Source organism: Aquarana catesbeiana, linkage group LG04 (genome assembly GCF_042186555.1).
Source record: "Aquarana catesbeiana isolate 2022-GZ linkage group LG04, ASM4218655v1, whole genome shotgun sequence".
Classification (NCBI taxonomy): domain Eukaryota; kingdom Metazoa; phylum Chordata; class Amphibia; order Anura; family Ranidae; genus Aquarana; species Aquarana catesbeiana.
This window is the reverse complement of record NC_133327.1, coordinates 46,089,398-46,109,311: the sequence shown is the minus strand read 5'-3', so window position 1 is coordinate 46,109,311 and position 19,914 is coordinate 46,089,398. Positions and strand designations below refer to the sequence as shown.

Here is a 19,914-nt window from a genome sequence, read left to right as displayed (position 1 = left end):
AATAATAATAATAATAATAATAATAATAATGTAGTATGGCCAGTGCTGGGACAAGGACCCAAGGCAAAAAAGGACCAAATGTTCCCCTTCCGCCATGAACTATGAACGTCTTGGTTGCAAGTCCTGCTGAAGCACCCAAGGTGACCAGATTTTCTGCCATGACATTGGCCTGGTCCCGAGCGGGGCCAATGGGCCTTGATCACAAGAATTCCAACTTTTGGCAGGCACAACAGTTACTGTATCTGCATTTCAATAGTGTATTTAGTTGTCTACTTGGCTATCAGCTTGAAAATTGCTGCTTACCCAGTTTTGCCCTCTCCCAGGTCTTCCTCAATGGGCACAGCCAACATGGGCCGAATACCTAATTTTCTCAACCTTTCCATACACGCCTGAATTTCCGTAAGGTTCTCCCCAGCAAACAACTGTCCGTACACGGTGCCTCTCATACCCCATTCGAAGACGCGGCGACCCATAAGCCTGCGGGAGACTGTCATGAGCTGGAGAGATAGTAAAATGGGTCAGTTATACAGTACACATTCCAACATACAGCTTTTTAAATGACAGTTAAGTCTTACATTACGACATAATATATATGAAGAGCAAAAAGTAAAACCTTAAAAATTACATAAGTTTCAAAAGTTTTTCATGTAAAATATGTTAACATCAGACTTTTTCATCTATGGTACCTCCAGAGGTTGCTAGAGACCCATTGCAATTTCTGCCTCTTAGATAAGTAACCACTGATAGCAATGGTATTCTTCCCACTGATCACCAATGTAAGGGGCAGTCTTCCCACTGGTCACCAATATATTTACATAGTTAGGCGAGGTTGAAAAAAAGACACAAGTCCATCAAGTCCAACCTATGTGTGTGATTTTATGTCAGTATTACATTGTATATTCCTGCGTGTTGAGGTCGTTCAGGTGCTTATCTTTTTTTTTTTTTTTTAATTATCGATGCTCCCCGCTGAGACCACCGCCTACGGAAGAGAATTCCACATCCTTACCGCTTTTACAGTGAAGAACCCTCTACGCAGTTTAAGGTTAAACCGCTTTTCTTCTAATTTTAGTAAATGGCCGCATGTCTTATTAAAATCCCTTTTGTGGGAAAAGTTTTATCCCTATTGTGGGGTCACCAGTACGGTATTTGTACATTGAAATCATATCCCCTCTCAAGTGTCTCTTCTCCAGAGAGAACAAGTTCAGTGCTTGTAATCCTTCCTCATAACTAAGATCCTCCAGACCCTTTATTAGCTTTGTTGCCCAGAACTGGACAGCATACTCTAGGTGCGGCCGGACCAGAGTCTTGTAGAGCAGGAGAATTATCGTTTTATCTCTGGAGTTGATTCCCTTTTTAATGCATGCCAATATTCTGTTTGCTTTGTTTGCAGCAGCCTGGCATTGCATGCCATTGCTGAGCCTATATCTACTAGGACCCCCAGGTGTTTTTCCATCCTAGATTCCCCCAGAGGTTCTCCCCCCAGTGTATAGATTGCATTCATATTTTTGCCACCCAAATGCATTATTTTAATTTTTTTTTAGATTAAACCTCATTTGCCATGTAGTTGCCCACACCATTAATTTGTTCAGATCTTCTTGCAAGGTTTCCACATCCTGCGGAGAAGTTATTGCCCTGCTTAGCTTAGTATTGTCTGCAAATACAGAGATTGAACTGTTTACCCCATCCTCCAGGTAGTTTATGAACAAATTAAATAGTATGGGTTCCAGCACAGAACCCTGGGGGACCCCACTACCCACCCCTGACCATTCCGAGTACTCCCCATTTTTCACCACCCTCTGAACTCGCCGTTGTAGCCAGTTTTCAATCCATGTACTCATCATGTACTGTATGGTCCATGCCAACGGACCTTATTTTGTACAGTAAACATTTATGGGGAACTGTGTCAAATGCTTTTGCAAAATCCAGATACACCACGTCTACGGGCCTTCCTTTATCTAGATGGCAACTCACCTCCTCATAGAAGGTTAATAGATTGGTTTGGCAAGAACGATTCTTCATGAATCCATGCTGATTACTACTAATGATATCGTTCTTATTGCTAAAATCTTGTATATAGTCCCTTATCATCCCCTCCAAGAGCTTGCATACTATTGATGTTAGGCTAACTGGTCTGTAATTCCCAGGGATGTATTTTGACCCTTTTTTAAATATTGGTGCTTCATTGGCTTTTCTCCAATCAGCTGGTACCATTCCAGTCAGTAGACTAAAAAAAAAATAGGAACAAATGGTCTGGCAATTACTTGACTGAGTTCCTTAAGGACCCTTGGGAGCAAGCCATCTGGTCCCGGTGACTTATTAATGTTAAGTTTTTCAAGTCTATTTCTAATTCTGTCCTCTGTTAGCCATGAGGGTGCTTCCTGTGACATGTCATATCAGTTAACCACTTAAGGGCCGAGCCTCTTTCTGAGATGTGTTGTTCACAAGTTAAAAACAAGTTTTTTTGCTAGAAAATTACTTAGAACCCCCAAACATTACACATTTTTTTTCTAACACCCTAGAGAATAAAATGGTCGTTGCAATACTTTATGTCACACCGTATTTGCACAGCGGTTTTACAAGCGCACTTTTTTTGGTAAAAATACACTTTTTTGAATTAAAAAATAAGACAGCAGTAAAGTTAGCCCAATTTTTTTTTTATATTGTGAAAGATAATGTTACGCCGAGTAAATTGATACCCAACATGTCACGCTTCAAAATTGCGCCCGCTCGTGGAATGGCGACAAATCTCCATAGGCGATGTTTAAAAATGTTTACAAGTTGCATGTTTTGAGTTACAGAGGAGGTCTAGGGTTAGAATTATTGCTCTCGCTCTTCTGATTGCGGCAATACCTCACATGTCTGGTTTTCACCGTTTTCATATGTGGGCGCTGCTCATGTACTGAACCAAAAGTCCAGAATAGAAACCTGTGCCTGAAAAAAATCCTCAAAGGATTGTCTTACCTCTACATCTTCCCTTCCAGGAGAGCTGAATTCAGTTTCCAGGTAACCCTTCCCCTGGGTGGAGTGTCTGAGGCATTCAGAGTCACAGACAGCATACAGTGGTCAGAGAACTCCACCGCCCTCAACTCAGGAAAGCAGAGTTCTCCTTTAAAAAAAAAAACCTATCTATCCTACCCTGACTATTCCCTCTCTGAAATGCACATCTACCAGGCCTGCTTGTCTAACCATATCTCTAAGAAAAACGCTATCGTAACCCAGCCTGTCTACAGAGCCTCTCCTGTCTTCAGGCCTAATTATGGTGTTAAAATCACCTCCAAAGACAACCTGCTGGGACATAAAAAGGAAGGGCTTGACCTCTGTGAGGAGGCATTTCCTGCCCCATTTTGACTGCGGTCCATAGATATTGATCAGGCGCAGGTCCTGCCCCCTAACAGAGACGTCTAAAACCATGCATCTCCCCATTTCTACCTCAATTACCCGCCGGCATGTTACCATATCGGTTTTAAAAAGGACTGCAACTCCGCTGCAGGGCTCAGCCGCAAGAGACCAAAAGGAGGGACCGCATCTCCACTTCCTTTTTGCTAGATGGACATTGGCCAAAGTATTGAGCCAGGTCTCTTGCAAAAATAAAATCTCAGCATCAAACTCGCTGAGCAAAAATTTAGGTAATATCACGAGCTCTTACAGATTTAATGCTGGCGACATTAATGGTCGCCACCTTTATCAGCGTGGGAACTGCCATCAGGATAATTGGGGTAGTCGTTTCTTAACCTTTACCACACTCTCATCACCAGAAACAGCTCTCTTTAGACTACTTGACTCCCCGTCATCCATGGATGATAAAGAGAAAGATAGATCAGACATCTCATCATCCGACAACACTTGAAAAGTATTACCAAGAGGAACCCCTCCTGGGTCCGACTCTGAGGAAGAAATTACCACTTTACTTGTCTTCCTCTTCTTCTTTTTCTTCCTCCTAAACGTCTCCCACCCCTCATCATCCGAATCCCCCTCAACAGAGGGTGAGACATGGGATATGGACACCTTTCCCTCAACCCCTCCCCCATCCAACACCCCCACACTCCCCTGACCATGTTTGCGCTGTTGAGGGACAGGGACTGGAGGCTGAGAGGGAAGATTCGCTAAACCTGCCCCCCCCAGCAGCTTCTGCTAGTCTGGAGGATCTACATACAGAAGGATTAGGGACCACCACATGGGGGACAGACTCAGGGACCACATTACTAGGGGAAACAGAATCCGAAACAACAGATGTAACAGACACAAGAGGGACAGACTCAGGGACCACATCACTGGGGCAAACAGAATCTGGAACAGATGTAACAGACACAGGAGGGGCAATAACAGTTTCCTCCCTAACTTTAGCGGCCTCATCCTCTTTATCGAGCCTCTGCAGCTCAGCTGCCAATCCTGGCGAGGTATGTAATGCCTCCGGGCACTGACTATAAGCATGACCAAGCTTCTGGCACAAATTACATTGAATCTCTGTACAATCTTTGGCCAAAATGGCCCAAATCCTGGCATAGTGAGCATTTCTTGCGAGTACAGGTAGATGCAAAATGGCCTTTGTCACCACATTTATTACAGACCTTAGGCTGACCCTGGTAAAAAATGGTCAGCCTATCCCTCCCCAGAAAAGCTGAACAGGGCAGGTGTTGAACTACATTGCCCAGCACCCCCAATTTTATTGACACTGTCGAGGCCCCTGTCCATATCCCATGCTGATCAAGGACCTTCTGCAGTGCAGCGAGGACCTCGCCATATCGGCGTAGCCATACTATCAAATCAGCCTCTGGTATGGATTCATTACACATCAGGATCGTCACCGATTTTATCAGAGGCTGCCTCAAAATCACCTTTGGCACCAAACCACTCCACTGAGGAAGGCCCTTGCACCTACTATACCTCTCCCAAAATAAATCCAGACCCTCAGGCTTTACAAAAGGACAAATCATACTCATAACTCCCCACTGGGCAAATCTAAGCAAATATATCCAAGGCTTTAAACCCCATTTCTAAAACCAACTCAGCCACCCTCCCCCTTACTGGTGGGGTCCCCTCCCACTTCAACTGAACCACATTCCTCCTCCTGTACCCACCAACCATCCCACCACCAAACCTCCCCAAATTGTGACTAGTATTTACAAAATTCCCTCCACCCTCCTTGGTGCGACTCCCCAGAACAGACGCATAACTCCCCATATTCCTCCTTGCAGAGGATCCATCTGTGCGATTAGAAACATCAAAAACAACTTTGGCAGATGATTGCACAGATTTGAGATTGGATTGCACACCTGATAAATCTTTCCTCCTGGGATGGACAGGGGGACAGGATGAGAGTGGGATGGACAGGGGGACTGTGGGACGGACGGACGGACATGGGGGACTGTGGGACGGACGGACATGGGGGACTGTGGGACGGACGGACGGACATGGGGGACTGTGGGACGGACGGACGGACATGGGGGACTGTGGGACGGACGGACGGACATGGGGGACAGTGGGACGGACGGACGGACGGGGGGACAGTGGGACGGACGGACGGACGGGGGGACAGTGGGACGGACGGACGGACGGGGGGACAGTGGGACGGACGGACGGACGGGGGGACAGTGGGACGGACGGACGGACGGGGGGACAGTGGGACGGACGGACGGACGGGGGGACAGTGGGACGGACGGACGGACGGGGGGACAGTGGGACGGACGGACGGACGGGGGGACAGTGGGACGGACGGACGGACGGGGGGACAGTGGGACGGACGGACGGACGGACGGGGGGACAGTGGGACGGACGGACGGACGGACGGGGGGACAGTGGGACGGACGGACGGGGGGACAGTGGGACGGACGGGGGGACAGTGGGACAGACGGGGGGACAGTGGGACGGACGGACGGGGGGACGGGGGGACAGTGGGACGGACGGACAGACGGGGGGACAGTGGGACGGACGGACGGACAGTGGGACGGACGGACGGACGGACGGGGGGACAGTGGGACGGACGGGGGGACAGTGGGACGGACGGGGGGACAGTGGGACGGACGGACGGGGGGACAGTGGGACGGACGGACGGACATGGGGGACTGTGGGACGGACGGATGGACGCGGGGGACTGTGGGACGGACGGACGGACGCGGGGGACAGTGGGACGGACGGACGGACGGGGGGACAGTGGGACGGACGGGGGGACAGTGGGACGGACGGACGGACAGTGGGACGGACGGACGGACGGACGGGGGGACAGTGGGACGGACGGGGGGACAGTGGGACGGACGGGGGGACAGTGGGACGGACGGACGGGGGGACAGTGGGACGGACGGACGGACATGGGGGACTGTGGGACGGACGGACGGACGCGGGGGACAGTGGGACGGACGGACGGGGGGACAGTGGGACGGACGGACGGACGGGGGGACAGTGGGACGGACGGGGGGACAGTGGGACGGACGGACGGACAGTGGGACGGACGGACGGACGGGGGGACAGTGGGACGGACGGACGGACGGGGGGACAGTGGGACGGACGGACGGACGGGGGGACAGTGGGATGGACGGACGGACGGGGGGACAGTGGGACGGACGGACGGACGGGGGGACAGTGGGACGGACGGACGGACGGACGGGGGGACAGTGGGACGGACGGGGGGACAGTGGGACGGACGGACGGACGGACGGGGGGACAGTGGGACGGACGGGGGGACAGTGGGACAGTGGGACGGACGGGGGGACAGTGGGACAGTGGGACGGACGGGGGGACAGTGGGACGGACGGGGGGACAGTGGGACGGACGGGGGGACAGTGGGACGGACGGACGAACGGACGGGGGGACAGTGGGACGGACGGACGGGGGGACAGTGGGACGGACGGACGGACGGGGGGACAGTGGGACGGACGGACGGACGGGGGGACAGTGGGACGGACGGACGGACGGGGGGGACAGTGGGACGGACGGACGGACGGGGGGACAGTGGGACGGACGGACGGACGGGGGGACAGTGGGACGGACGGACGGACGGGGGGACAGTGGGACGGACGGACGGACGGGGGGACAGTGGGACGGACGGACGGACGGGGGGACAGTGGGACGGACGGACGGACGGGGGGACAGTGGGACGGACGGACGGACGGGGGGACAGTGGGACGGACGGACGGACGGGGGGACAGTGGGACGGACGGACGGACGGGGGGACAGTGGGACGGACGGACGGACGGGGGGACAGTGGGACGGACGGACGGACGGGGGGACAGTGGGACGGACGGACGGACGGGGGGACAGTGGGACGGACGGACGGACGGGGGGACAGTGGGACGGACGGACGGACGGGGGGACAGTGGGACGGACGGACGGACGGGGGGACAGTGGGACGGACGGACGGACGGGGGGACAGTGGGACGGACGGACGGACGGGGGGACAGTGGGACGGACGGACGGACGGGGGGACAGTGGGACGGACGGACGGACGGGGGGACAGTGGGACGGACGGACGGACGGGGGGACAGTGGGACGGACGGACGGACGGGGGGACAGTGGGACGGACGGACGGACGGGGGGACAGTGGGACGGACGGACGGGGGGACAGTGGGACGGACGGACGGGGGGACAGTGGGACGGACGGACGGGGGGACAGTGGGACGGACGGACGGGGGGACAGTGGGACGGACGGACGGACGGGGGGACAGTGGGACGGACGGACGGACGGGGGGACAGTGGGACGGACGGACGGACGGGGGGACAGTGGGACGGACGGACGGACGGGGGGACAGTGGGACGGACGGACGGACGGGGGGACAGTGGGACGGACGGACGGACGGGGGGACAGTGGGACGGACGGACGGACAGTGGGACGGACGGACGGACAGTGGGACGGACGGACGGACGGGGGGACAGTGGGACGGACGGGGGGACAGTGGGACGGACGGGGGGACAGTGGGACGGACGGGGGGACAGTGGGACGGACGGGGGGACAGTGGGACGGACGGGGGGACAGTGGGACGGACGGGGGGACAGTGGGACGGACGGGGGGACAGTGGGACGGACGGGGGGACAGTGGGACGGACGGACGGACGGGGGGACAGTGGGACGGACGGACGGACGGACGGGGGGACAGTGGGACGGACGGACGGACGGACGGGGGGACAGTGGGACGGACGGACGGGGGGACAGTGGGACGGACGGACGGACGGGGGGACAGTGGGACGGACGGACGGACGGGGGGACAGTGGGACGGACGGACGGGGGGACAGTGGGACGGACGGACGGACGGGGGGACAGTGGGACGGACGGACGGACGGGGGGACAGTGGGACGGACGGACGGACGGGGGGACAGTGGGACGGACGGACGGACGGGGGGACAGTGGGACGGACGGACGGACGGGGGACAGTGGGACGGATGGACGGGGGGACAGTGGGACGGACGGACGGGGGGACAGTGGGACGGACGGACGGGGGGACGGACGGACGGACGGGGGGACGGACGGGGGGACAGTGGGACGGACGGACGGACGGACGGACGGACGGGGGGACAGTGGGACGGACGGACGGACGGACGGGGGGACAGTGGGACGGACGGACGGGGGGACAGTGGGACGGACGGACGGACGGGGGGACAGTGGGACGGACGGACGGGGGGACAGTGGGACAGACGGACAGACGGACGGACGGACGGGGGGACGGACGGGGGGACGGACGGGGGGACGGACGGACGGGGGGGACAGTGGGACGGACGGACGGACGGGGGGACGGGGGGACGGACGGGGGGACGGGGGGACGGACGGGGGGACGGGGGGACGGACGGGGGGACGGGGGGACGGACGGGGGGACGGACGGGGGGACGGACGGGGGGACGGACGGGGGGACGGACGGGGGGACGGGGGGACGGACGGGGGGACAGTGGGACGGACGGACGGACGGGGGGACAGTGGGACGGACGGACGGACGGGGGGACAGTGGGACGGACGGGGGGACAGTGGGACGGACGGGGGGACAGTGGGACGGACGGGGGGACAGTGGGACGGACGGGGGGACAGTGGGACGGACGGGGGACAGTGGGACGGACGGGGGGACAGTGGGACAGGATGACAGTGAGATGGACAGGGGGACAGTGGGATGGACAGGGGGACGGACAGTGGGACAGGATGACAGTGGGATGGACAGTGGGACGGAATGACAGTGGGATGGACAGGGGGACAGGATGACAGTGGGATGGACGGACAGGGGGACAGGATGACAGGATGACAGTGGGACTGTGGGATGGACGGACAGGGGGACAGGAAGACAGTGGAATGGACAGGATGACTGTGGAATGGACGGGGGACGGTGGGATGGACAGGGGGACGGACGGACGGGAGGGGACCGTGGGATGGACGGACGGGGGGGGGGGGACCGTGGGATGGAGGGACGGACGGGGGGACGACCGTGGGATGGAGGGACGGACGGGGGGACGACCGTGGGATGGAGGGACGGACGGGGGGACGACCGTGGGATGGAGGGACGGACGGGGGGACGACCGTGGGATGGACGGACGGACGGGGGGACGACCGTGGGATGGATGGACGGACGGACGGGGGGACGACCGTGGGATGGACGGACGGACGGGGGGACGACCGTGGGATGGACGGACGGACGGGGGGACGACCGTGGGATGGACGGACGGACGGGGGGACGACCGTGGGATGGACGGACGGACGGGGGGGGGACCGTGGGATGGACGGACGGACGGGGGGACGACCGTGGGATGGACGGACGGACGGGGGGACGACCGTGGGATGGACGGACGGACGGGGGGACGACCGTGGGATGGACGGACGGACGGGGGGACGACCGTGGGATGGACGGACGGACGGGGGGACGACCGTGGGATGGACGGACGGACGGGGGGACGACAGTGGGATGGACGGACGGACGGGGGGACAGTGGGATGGACGGACGGACGGGGGGACAGTGGGATGGACGGACGGACGGGGGGACAGTGGGACGGACGGACGGGGGGACAGTGGGACGGACGGACGGACGGGGGGACAGTGGGACGGACGGACGGACGGGGGGACAGTGGGACGGACGGACGGGGGGACAGTGGGACGGACGGACGGGGGGACAGGATGACTGTGGGACGGACAGGGAAACAGGATGACTGTGGGACGGACAGGGAAACAGGATGACTGTGGGACGGACAGGGGGACAGGATGACTGTGGGACGGACAGGGGGACAGGATGACTGTGGGACGGACAGGGGGACAGGATGACTGTGGGACGGACAGGGGGACAGGATGACTGTGGGACGGACAGGGGGACAGGATGACTGTGGGACGGACAGGGGGACAGGATGACTGTGGGACGGACAGGGGGACAGGATGACTGTGGGACGGACAGGGGGACAGGATGACTGTGGGACGGACAGGGGGACAGGATGACTGTGGGACGGACAGGGGGACAGGATGACTGTGGGACGGACAGGGGGACAGGATGACTGTGGGACGGACAGGGGGACAGGATGACTGTGGGACGGACAGGGGGACAGGATGACTGTGGGACGGACAGGGGGACAGGATGACTGTGGGACGGACAGGGGGACAGGATGACTGTGGGACGGACAGGGGGACAGGATGACTGTGGGACGGACAGGGGGACAGGATGACTGTGGGACGGACAGGGGGACAGGATGACTGTGGGACGGACAGGGGGACAGGATGACTGTGGGACGGACAGGGGGACAGGATGACTGTGGGACGGACGGTGGAATGGACAGGGGGACAGACAGAGATGGACGGACAGGGGGGCGGTGGGATGGACAGGGGGGGCGGTGGGATGGACAGGGGGGGCGGTGGGATGGACAGGGGGGGCAGTGGGATGGACAGGGGGGGCAGTGGGATGGACAGGGGGGGCGGTGAACGGTGGGATGGACAGGGGGACGGACGGACTGTGGGATGGACGGACGGGGGCACAGTGGGACGGACGGACGGGGGCACAGTGGGACGGACGGACGGGGGGCACAGTGGGACGGACGGACGGGGGGCACAGTGGGACGGACGGACGGGGGGCACAGTGGGACGGACGGACGGGGGGCACAGTGGGACGGACGGGGGCACAGTGGGACGGACGGGGGCACAGTGGGACGGACAGTGGGACAGGATGACAGTGAGATGGACAGGGGGACAGACAGGGGGACAGGATGACAGTGAGATGGACAGGGGGACGGACAGGGGGACAGTGGGATGGACAGGGGGACGGAATGACTGTGGGATGGACAGGGGGACAGGATAGATGTGGGATGGACGGTGGAATGGACAGGGGGACAGACAGAGATGGACGGACAGGGGGACTGTGGGATGGACAGGGGGACAGGATGACGGTGGGATGGACGGGGGGCGGTGGGATGGACGGGGGGCGGTGGGACGGACAGGGGGACGTCGGAATGGACAGGGGGACGGACGGACGGGGGGGACTGTGGGACGGACAGGGGGACGGGATGACTGTGGGACGGACAGGGGGACGGGATGACTGTGGGACGGACAGGGGGACGGGATGACTGTGGGACGGACAGGGGGACGGGATGACTGTGGGACGGACAGGGGGACGGGATGACTGTGGGACGGACAGGGGGACGGGATGACTGTGGGACGGACAGGGGGACGGGATGACTGTGGGACGGACAGGGGGACGGGATGACTGTGGGACGGACGGTGGAATGGACAGGGGGACAGACAGAGATGGACGGACAGGGGGACTGTGGGATGGACAGGGGGACTGTGGGATGGACGGACGGGGGAACAGTGGGACGGATGGGGGGAGGACAGCGGGACGGACGGGGGGGGGTGAACGACAGCGGGACGGACGGGGGGGTGAACGACAGCGGGACGGACGGGGGGGACGGACGAGGGGACAGGGGGACGGACAGTGGGAGGGACGGGGGTGTGACAGGATGACAGTGGGATGGACAGGGGGATAGTGGAATGGACAGTGGGACGGACAGGGGTACAGTGGGACGGACAGGGGGACAGGATGACAGTGGGATGGACAGGGGGACGGACAGAGATGGATGGACAGGGGGATAGTGGAATGGACAGGGGGGCGGACAGGGGGGACAGACAGAGATGGACGGACAGGGGGGACGGACAGAGATGGACGGACAGGGGGGACGGACAGAGATGGACGGACAGGGGGGACGGACAGAGATGGACGGACAGGGGGGACGGACAGAGATGGACGGACAGGGGGGACGGACAGAGATGGACGGACAGGGGGGACGGACAGAGATGGACGGACAGGGGGGACGGACAGAGATGGACGGACAGGGGGGACGGACAGAGATGGACGGACAGGGGGACGGACAGAGATGGACGGACAGGGGGACGGACAGAGATGGACGGACAGGGGGACGGACAGAGATGGACGGACAGGGGGACGGACAGAGATGGACGGACAGGGGGACGGACAGAGATGGACGGACAGGGGGACGGACAGAGATGGACGGACAGGGGGACGGACAGAGATGGACGGACAGGGGGACGGACAGAGATGGACGGACAGGGGGACGGACAGAGATGGACGGACAGGGGGACGGACAGAGATGGACGGACAGGGGGACGGACAGAGATGGACGGACAGGGGGACGGACAGAGATGGACGGACAGGGGGACGGACAGAGATGGACGGACAGGGGGACGGACAGAGATGGACGGACAGGGGGACAGACAGAGATGGACGGACAGGGGGACAGACAGAGATGGACGGACAGGGGGACAGACAGAGATGGACGGACAGAGATGGACGGACAGGGGGACAGACAGAGATGGACGGACAGGGGGACAGACAGAGATGGACGGACAGGGGGACAGACAGAGATGGACGGACAGGGGGACAGACAGAGATGGACGGACAGGGGGACAGACAGAGATGGACGGACAGGGGGACAGACAGAGATGGACGGACAGGGGGACAGACAGAGATGGACGGACAGGGGGACAGACAGAGATGGACGGACAGGGGGACAGACAGAGATGGACGGACAGGGGGACAGACAGAGATGGACGGACAGGGGGACAGACAGAGATGGACGGACAGGGGGACAGACAGAGATGGACGGACAGGGGGACAGACAGAGATGGACGGACAGGGGGACAGACAGAGATGGACGGACAGGGGGACAGACAGAGATGGACGGACAGGGGGACAGACAGAGATGGACGGACAGGGGGACAGACAGAGATGGACGGACAGGGGGACAGACAGAGATGGACGGACAGGGGGACAGACAGAGATGAACGGACAGGGGGACAGACAGAGATGAACGGACAGGGGGACAGACAGAGATGAACGGACAGGGGGACAGACAGAGATGAACGGACAGGGGGACAGACAGAGATGAACGGACAGGGGGACAGACAGAGATGAACGGACAGGGGGACAGACAGAGATGAACGGACAGGGGGACAGACAGAGATGAACGGACAGGGGGACAGACAGAGATGAACGGACAGGGGGACAGACAGAGATGAACGGACAGGGGGACAGACAGAGATGAACGGACAGGGGGACAGACAGAGATGAACGGACAGGGGGACAGACAGAGATGAACGGACAGGGGGACAGACAGAGATGAACGGACAGGGGGACAGTGGCATGGACAGGGGGACAGTGGCATGGACAGGGGGACAGTGGCATGGACAGGGGGACAGTGGCATGGACAGGGGGACAGTGGCATGGACAGGGGGACAGTGGCATGGACAGGGGGACAGTGGCATGGACAGGGGGACAGTGGAACGGACAGAGGGACAGTGGAACGGACAGAGATGGATGGACAGGGGGACGGACAGAGATGGACGGACAGTGGGATGGACAGGGGGACAGTGAAATGGACAGGGGGACGGAGGCATGGACAGGGGGACAGTAATGGACTGTACATACCTCTCTCCTGCTGTCCCGTTCTATACTCTGTGGGTTGCACTTGCTCCCTGTAAACTGGCTGCTCCTTCTGCTGGGCTCCTGCAAGAGCGCTGCATTGACAGGTGCGAGGGGTTCAGGGCGGCCGCTGCTTTGCTCTGCATGCAGAGAGAGGAACTGAGGGAGCCAGAATTAGGGGGCGGGGCTGAGGTGGACCGAGGATCGGCAAAAGCGCGGTGGAGGCGCGCTGCTCAGCGCAGGGCAGCACTGGGTAAGCCTCGCTCTGCAGACGTCACTGGTTGCTAGACGTGAGGCGGGGCGGCCCTAGCAATCAGTTAGTTCAGCTGAGCGAGGCAATGTTTATCAGGGTGGCGGAATGTTTTTTTTTTTTTTCCATTCCGGGACACTGTATTGTGCCGGAATGAAGGTGCCCGGGACACAAATATGCATTAAGGGACAATCCCGGGCAATCCGGGACACATGAGCACCCTACTGCTGTCCCCATACACACATCACCTCCAGGCAGACTTTTCTCCTCCATCAGGACAGGACTTTTAGATGAGCAGAGTGAAGGTTCTAATACAGCAACAGGTGAATCATTGCAGGAGACTTCCATGGCTGTCTCCACGCGCTGCTCCCCTCCCCCACCTGCATCAATCAGCCCAGGTGAAGGTGAAATAGGCTCTTTGGAGCTGGCAGCCATCTTGCTTGTAGAACTACAGGTCTCAGCAGGAGCAGCAAAATCCATGTCCGGGGTGCATAATGCAGATCCATCCACATTACTCTGTTGGTCTGATGACACCTCTGTCAGGGGTTTTCCCTCTATGTCTGCAGAAGGTTTCTCCACAGCAGAGACTCCAACAGGCAGCTGTTTGCAGAGCTCCTTCTCTTTCTGTTCCTCAGCCGGGACACCATCCACCACAGCCAGTGGGGCAGACATGTGGGAAGAAGGCAGCACAGCGCACTGGGATTTTTCCACCAGTGCTGGCTCTGCTGATCTGTAACCCCTCTGCTCATCCTCAGGGACTTCCGATGGTTCACCAACAGACCTGTCTGCCCTTAGGGGTGACTCCATCTGTTGGATGAACTTTAGGGTGCCATGTTAACTCTCAACCCCCTGGCTGGTTGCCGCTGGCGATTCCCCAGCCTGACATGGGGGGAGAGGTGCAGAGGCAGATGAAGCCGGGATGTCTGTTACCTGCAGCTGCTGATCCACAGAACTCACCAATGTCTGGCTGGCAAATCTTCTGTCATTTTTAAACTTTTCTGCAAAAGCTCCACTTTTATCTTTCAATTTCTCCAAAAATAAAGATGGTTTCTTTACCTTCTCCTCCATCTGCTGTAACTCTGGCTTCATGGCCAAACGATTCTTACTCCAGGCCTGGAAATACTTGGCCCTGAAGTTTTTATGTTCATCTTTTAAACATTTAAGTTTCTCCTCAGCCCTTCCAGTTGCCCGAAAATGGTCAATGATCTTCTGTCTGTAACTATCCACATTCTCACCAGGGCCTGGACCCACAGCCAATCCTCCACCTCCTTCTCCTCACTAGGCCCTGTATCATCAGGGGAATCCCTCCAAGGGCCTCCCCCAGGATCAGGCATTATTCCTGGGCCAAGCTAGCAGGCAAGGCCCAGGCTTGAAAAAGGCTGGTTCTCACAAAGAGCTCCTTGGGTGTGTCCTCCTCCTCCTCCTTCCCACTGACCACCAATGTAAGGGACATTTTTCCCACTTCCAGGGAAAGAATATAAGGATCATTCTTTACACTGACCACCAATGTAAGGATCATTCTTTACACTGACCACCAATGTAAGGAGCATTTGTTCCACTGACCACCAATGTAAGGACATTCTTCCCACTGATCACTAAAGTAAGGGACATTATTCCCACTGATCACCAATGTAAGAACTTCATATTTGTTTCAACATCAAGTCTAACATCCACCCCTCCCCCAGTATGTGTGAAGAGTGTTTGTGTGTATAAAAGTTAGCCCGGGTTGTTTTATCTCCATTCTTTTATTGGGACAACATTGTCATGATATTTTAACAATGTAGGTGAAGGTTTTAACAGTTTTTTGGCTATTAGCCATATGTTATTTGTTTTGCCTTTTCTCAATTAATACATTTTGTATCTATACCACTGAGAGTTCCATATTGAAGCCTCTTTACAAACTTGCTTGGCTTGCTTCCCTTTCTCTGTAGAGCGTAGCTAAACAGAATGAATTTTGCAGATTCAAATGAAAGTTACCGCAGTGATATAGGAGCTTCATTTCTTCATGGTGTCTGTAGTTCTTCCACAAAAAGTGACCTACCTTCTCAGAATTCTTCACCAGGCTGGGGAAGGAGCACATCCGAAATATAAGAAGCCCCCTCATCACTTCCCAGCGGCTCTTCAGTCTGAAGACCCTTCCATCAGAAAAATTCAGCGTGGAGCTCGCCCCTTGAGCTGGCGCTTTGTGACAAGACCTTCCTATACAGGTCAATGACAGAGTCCAGGATGGAAGGGGGACCAGGGAAGACCTGAGATGCAGAGACCGGCCAAGAGTCCACATGGTGAGAGCAGATCCTGTCCTACACCTGACAATGAGACAGACAGGAGTAGGAAGGAGGGGTTGTCCAGCAGCTGGAAACTCCCAGGACAGAAGGGCACGGGAAGACACCAGCTGGTGGCTGTGTAAATAGGTGGGTGACCTCCCAACCGTGACAGGTTAACTCAGGCCACCATAGAAACAATCCAATATCTGCAACGTGCCCAAAATCATTCACTTCTCCAAACTATTATTTTCTACAAATTTCACAGGATTTGTACATAGTCACGGGATAGCTCCTGAGAAATGCTTAGGCAACGTTGAAGCCCCATAGAGGCAATGGAACTACAAATCTCAGCAAGCCTTGGCACATGGAATGGTTTCACTCAGGCCCGGATTGGCCATATGCCCGATGGTCCTGGGCTGCCAGATCGCATTTCATTTTGTGTCCCGGCTCTGACTCCATAGGCAGCTGCTTAGACCAGCCCTGCTCACCCGCCGCCGACCTCTGTGTGTTTTAAATAAAAAAAAATTACAAAATGAAAAAAAAAAAAAAAAAAGAATTTAAAGTTCCCCCATGCTCACGTTTAAATGCACATGTAGGTCCCTCATACATATGTAAACGGCGATCGCACACATGTGAGGTATCGCCGCAAACATCAGAGTGAGAGCAATCATTCTAATACCAGACCTCCTGGGTAACTCTAAACTGATAACTTGTAAAGACTTTTAAAGCAATGCCCATGGGTGTTTTTATGTAATGTAATTTGGCCCTGTTCCATGGGCGGACGCAATTTTAAAGTGTGACATGTTTGGTATCTATTTACTCAGCGTAACATCATCTTTTATAATTTACCAAACAATTGGGTATTATATTGTGTCTTTGTGCACTAAAAACCATTAAAGTGTATTTTTTCCCAAAAAATTTGGATTTGAAAAACCACTGCACAGATATCGTCTGACGTAAATATATGCAAATTACAGTGACTGAAGCAGGCTAAATATAGCTAAATTACATCGAGAAACAGGTTGTCATTATTTGTAATTTGGTTTAAAAAAAAAATTGGCCTGCTCAGCTTAGAATGCCCAGGCCTGGGCCTATTTTTTGTCCCAGTCCGGGCCTGGTTTCACTGCATTTGGACCAGAATACACAGGAGAGGAAGCGCTTGGGGCATGCTGTGCGTGTTTTTCTCACAGCTCTGAACACCCAATACATACATACCTAATCAAGCAACGTTTTAATGTTTTAGGATTCACAAATAGTGCGGCCTGCAGAGTTCAGATACACTTCACATGCTAAACCTCCAAAACCAGTGGTGGTCAACTTGAAATTTATAGAGGGAGTCAAGAATGGCCTTCAAGACACTTCAATAGGGTCACACAATAGCAAAGTGTTTTTTAATGTGTTAAGGTGCATTACATTAACATAGTTGCCAACTGTCCCGGATTTCTCGGGACATTCCCGGGACTTACACTCCATTCCCAAATTTTTTGTGTCCCGGGAAATGTCCAGAAAAATCCGGTTTTTGATTTTCCCCGCCGCCGCCCGCTGCCGCTAGAGGTCAGCCATCTTGAAGAAGCTCAGGAAGACGGCTGGGGGGGGGGCTAGACGGAGCTCCTCCGTCGCCGCCCACCCTCCGCTCCGCCCCGCCTCACTCCGCCTACCCCCGCCCCGCTGACAGTCTGTTATGGAAAGGGGCGGGGATTTTGCCATGCGGTATTCGAGAAGACACTGGCGGACACCTCTGAGGTAGGGGAGGGGGGCGCACCGCTGTGGGAATTTGTAATGGGGGCTCCACTGGGGACACACCTGATGTAAGGGGAGCTCCACTGGGGACACCTGATGTGAGGGGGGCTCTGCCAGGGACACCTGATGTGAGGGGGGCTCTGCCAGGGACACCTGATGTGAGGGGGGCTCTGCCAGGGATACCTGATGTGAGGGGGGCTCTGCCAGGGACACCTGATGTGGGGGGGGGCTCTGCCAGGGACACCTGATGTGAGGGGGGGCTCTGCCAGGGACACCTGATGTGAGGGGGGCTCTGCCAGGGACACCTGATGTGAGGGGGGCTCTGTCAGGGACACCTGATGTGAGGGGGGGCTCTGCCAGGGACACCTGATGTGAGGGGGGGCTCTGCCAGGGACACCTGATGCGAGGGGGGGCTCTGCCAGGGACACCTGATGTGAGGGGGGGCTCTGCCGGGGACACCTGATGTGAGGGGGGCTCTGCCGGGACACCTGATGTGAGAGGGGGCTCTGCCGGGGACACCTGATGTGAGGGGGGGCTCCGCTGGGGGCACCTGATGTAAGGGGGGGCACCTGGTGTGAGGGGAGGCTCCGCTGGGGACACCTGATGTAAGGGGGGGCTCTGTCGGGGACACCTGATGTAAGGGGGGGCTCCGCTGGGGGCACCTGGTGTGAGGGGGGGCTCCGCTGGGGGCACCTGGTGTGAGGGGGGGCTCCGCTGGGGCCACCTGGTGTGAGTGGGGGCTCCGCTGGTGGCACCTGGTGTGAGGGGGGGCTCTGCTGGGGACACCTGATGCAAGGACGGACTCTGCTGGGGGCACCTGATGCAAGGACGGACAGCTGGTGGCAGGCGACGTGGCAGGTGACACACTCGGGGCTCCCACTAATTCTGCATTATGGTGAGTTGAATGATTTCATTTTATATTACAATGTAATAATAGAAATAATGCACTTCAATCATCCTGACACCATAACAACCATGGTGCCGGGATTATTGAAGTGCTAACACCAGGTGTTTGGAGTATCTTTATCTGCTGATTGTTAAACTTTCTAGAATACACATATTTTTATTGTGTAGGATCTGGGGCTGCTGTCCCGTCGTTTCCCTCTCCCCCTCTCCCCCTTTCCCTCTCCATCCCTCATTCATCTCAGACTCTAACCACACCCTCTTGAGCCACGCCCATTTAAGCCACACCCACAATGCCGCGTAAACCACGCCCATTTTTCGCTGCGCCGCACTTGTATATTTTTCTAAGCCACGCCTACAAACGAATTATTGTGCGGCTCCGCCTACAGCCACAAAAGTGTCCCACATTTTTTTTTTTACAATGTTGGCAACTATGTGTACTTACTATATTATTTGCCTGATATAAGCTGGGTGCAATGAAAAAATAAATACCTGTCCCTATTAGCTCAGTCTCCTGTCAGTCTATTGAGCCCTCCCCTGCTCTGTCAGCCCCACATTCCCAGAAAAGAGCTGAGGTGTTAGCATAGAGCTCTGTACATGTGCAGACTGGGGATAAAGGCTGGGGAAACATTATTTCAGCAAGCTGCAAATGCCATCGATGTTGTTGGGAATCAGAGCCCCCTGTGTGTCAGAGCCCCCCTGTGTGTCAGAGCCCCCCTGTGTGTCAGAGCCCCCTGTGTGTCAGAGCCCCCTGTGTGTCAGAGCCCCCCTGTGTGTCAGAGCCCCCCTGTGTGTCAGAGCCCCCTGTGTGTCAGAGCCCCCCTGTGTGTCAGAGCCCCCCTGTGTGTCAGAGCCCCCTGTGTGTCAGAGCCCCCCTGTGT

The 19,914-nt window shown here is 57.3% G+C and overlaps 1 protein-coding gene across 1 annotated transcript in view; it reads right to left on the bottom strand.

Moving 5' to 3' along the window:
• Positions 1-16,477, bottom strand: part of LOC141139227 (hydroxyproline dehydrogenase-like) — a 38,661-nt gene extending 22,184 nt beyond the window's left edge. The window contains exons 1-2 of the mRNA XM_073625159.1: positions 16,168-16,477; positions 304-497 (exon numbers count right to left, since the gene is read on the bottom strand). Of these exons, the coding sequence (XP_073481260.1) occupies positions 304-497; positions 16,168-16,407 (434 nt within the window). The 5' untranslated portion in view covers positions 16,408-16,477. The remainder of the gene's footprint in view (positions 1-303; positions 498-16,167) is intronic.
• Between the last annotated feature and the right edge of the window lie 3,437 nt (positions 16,478-19,914).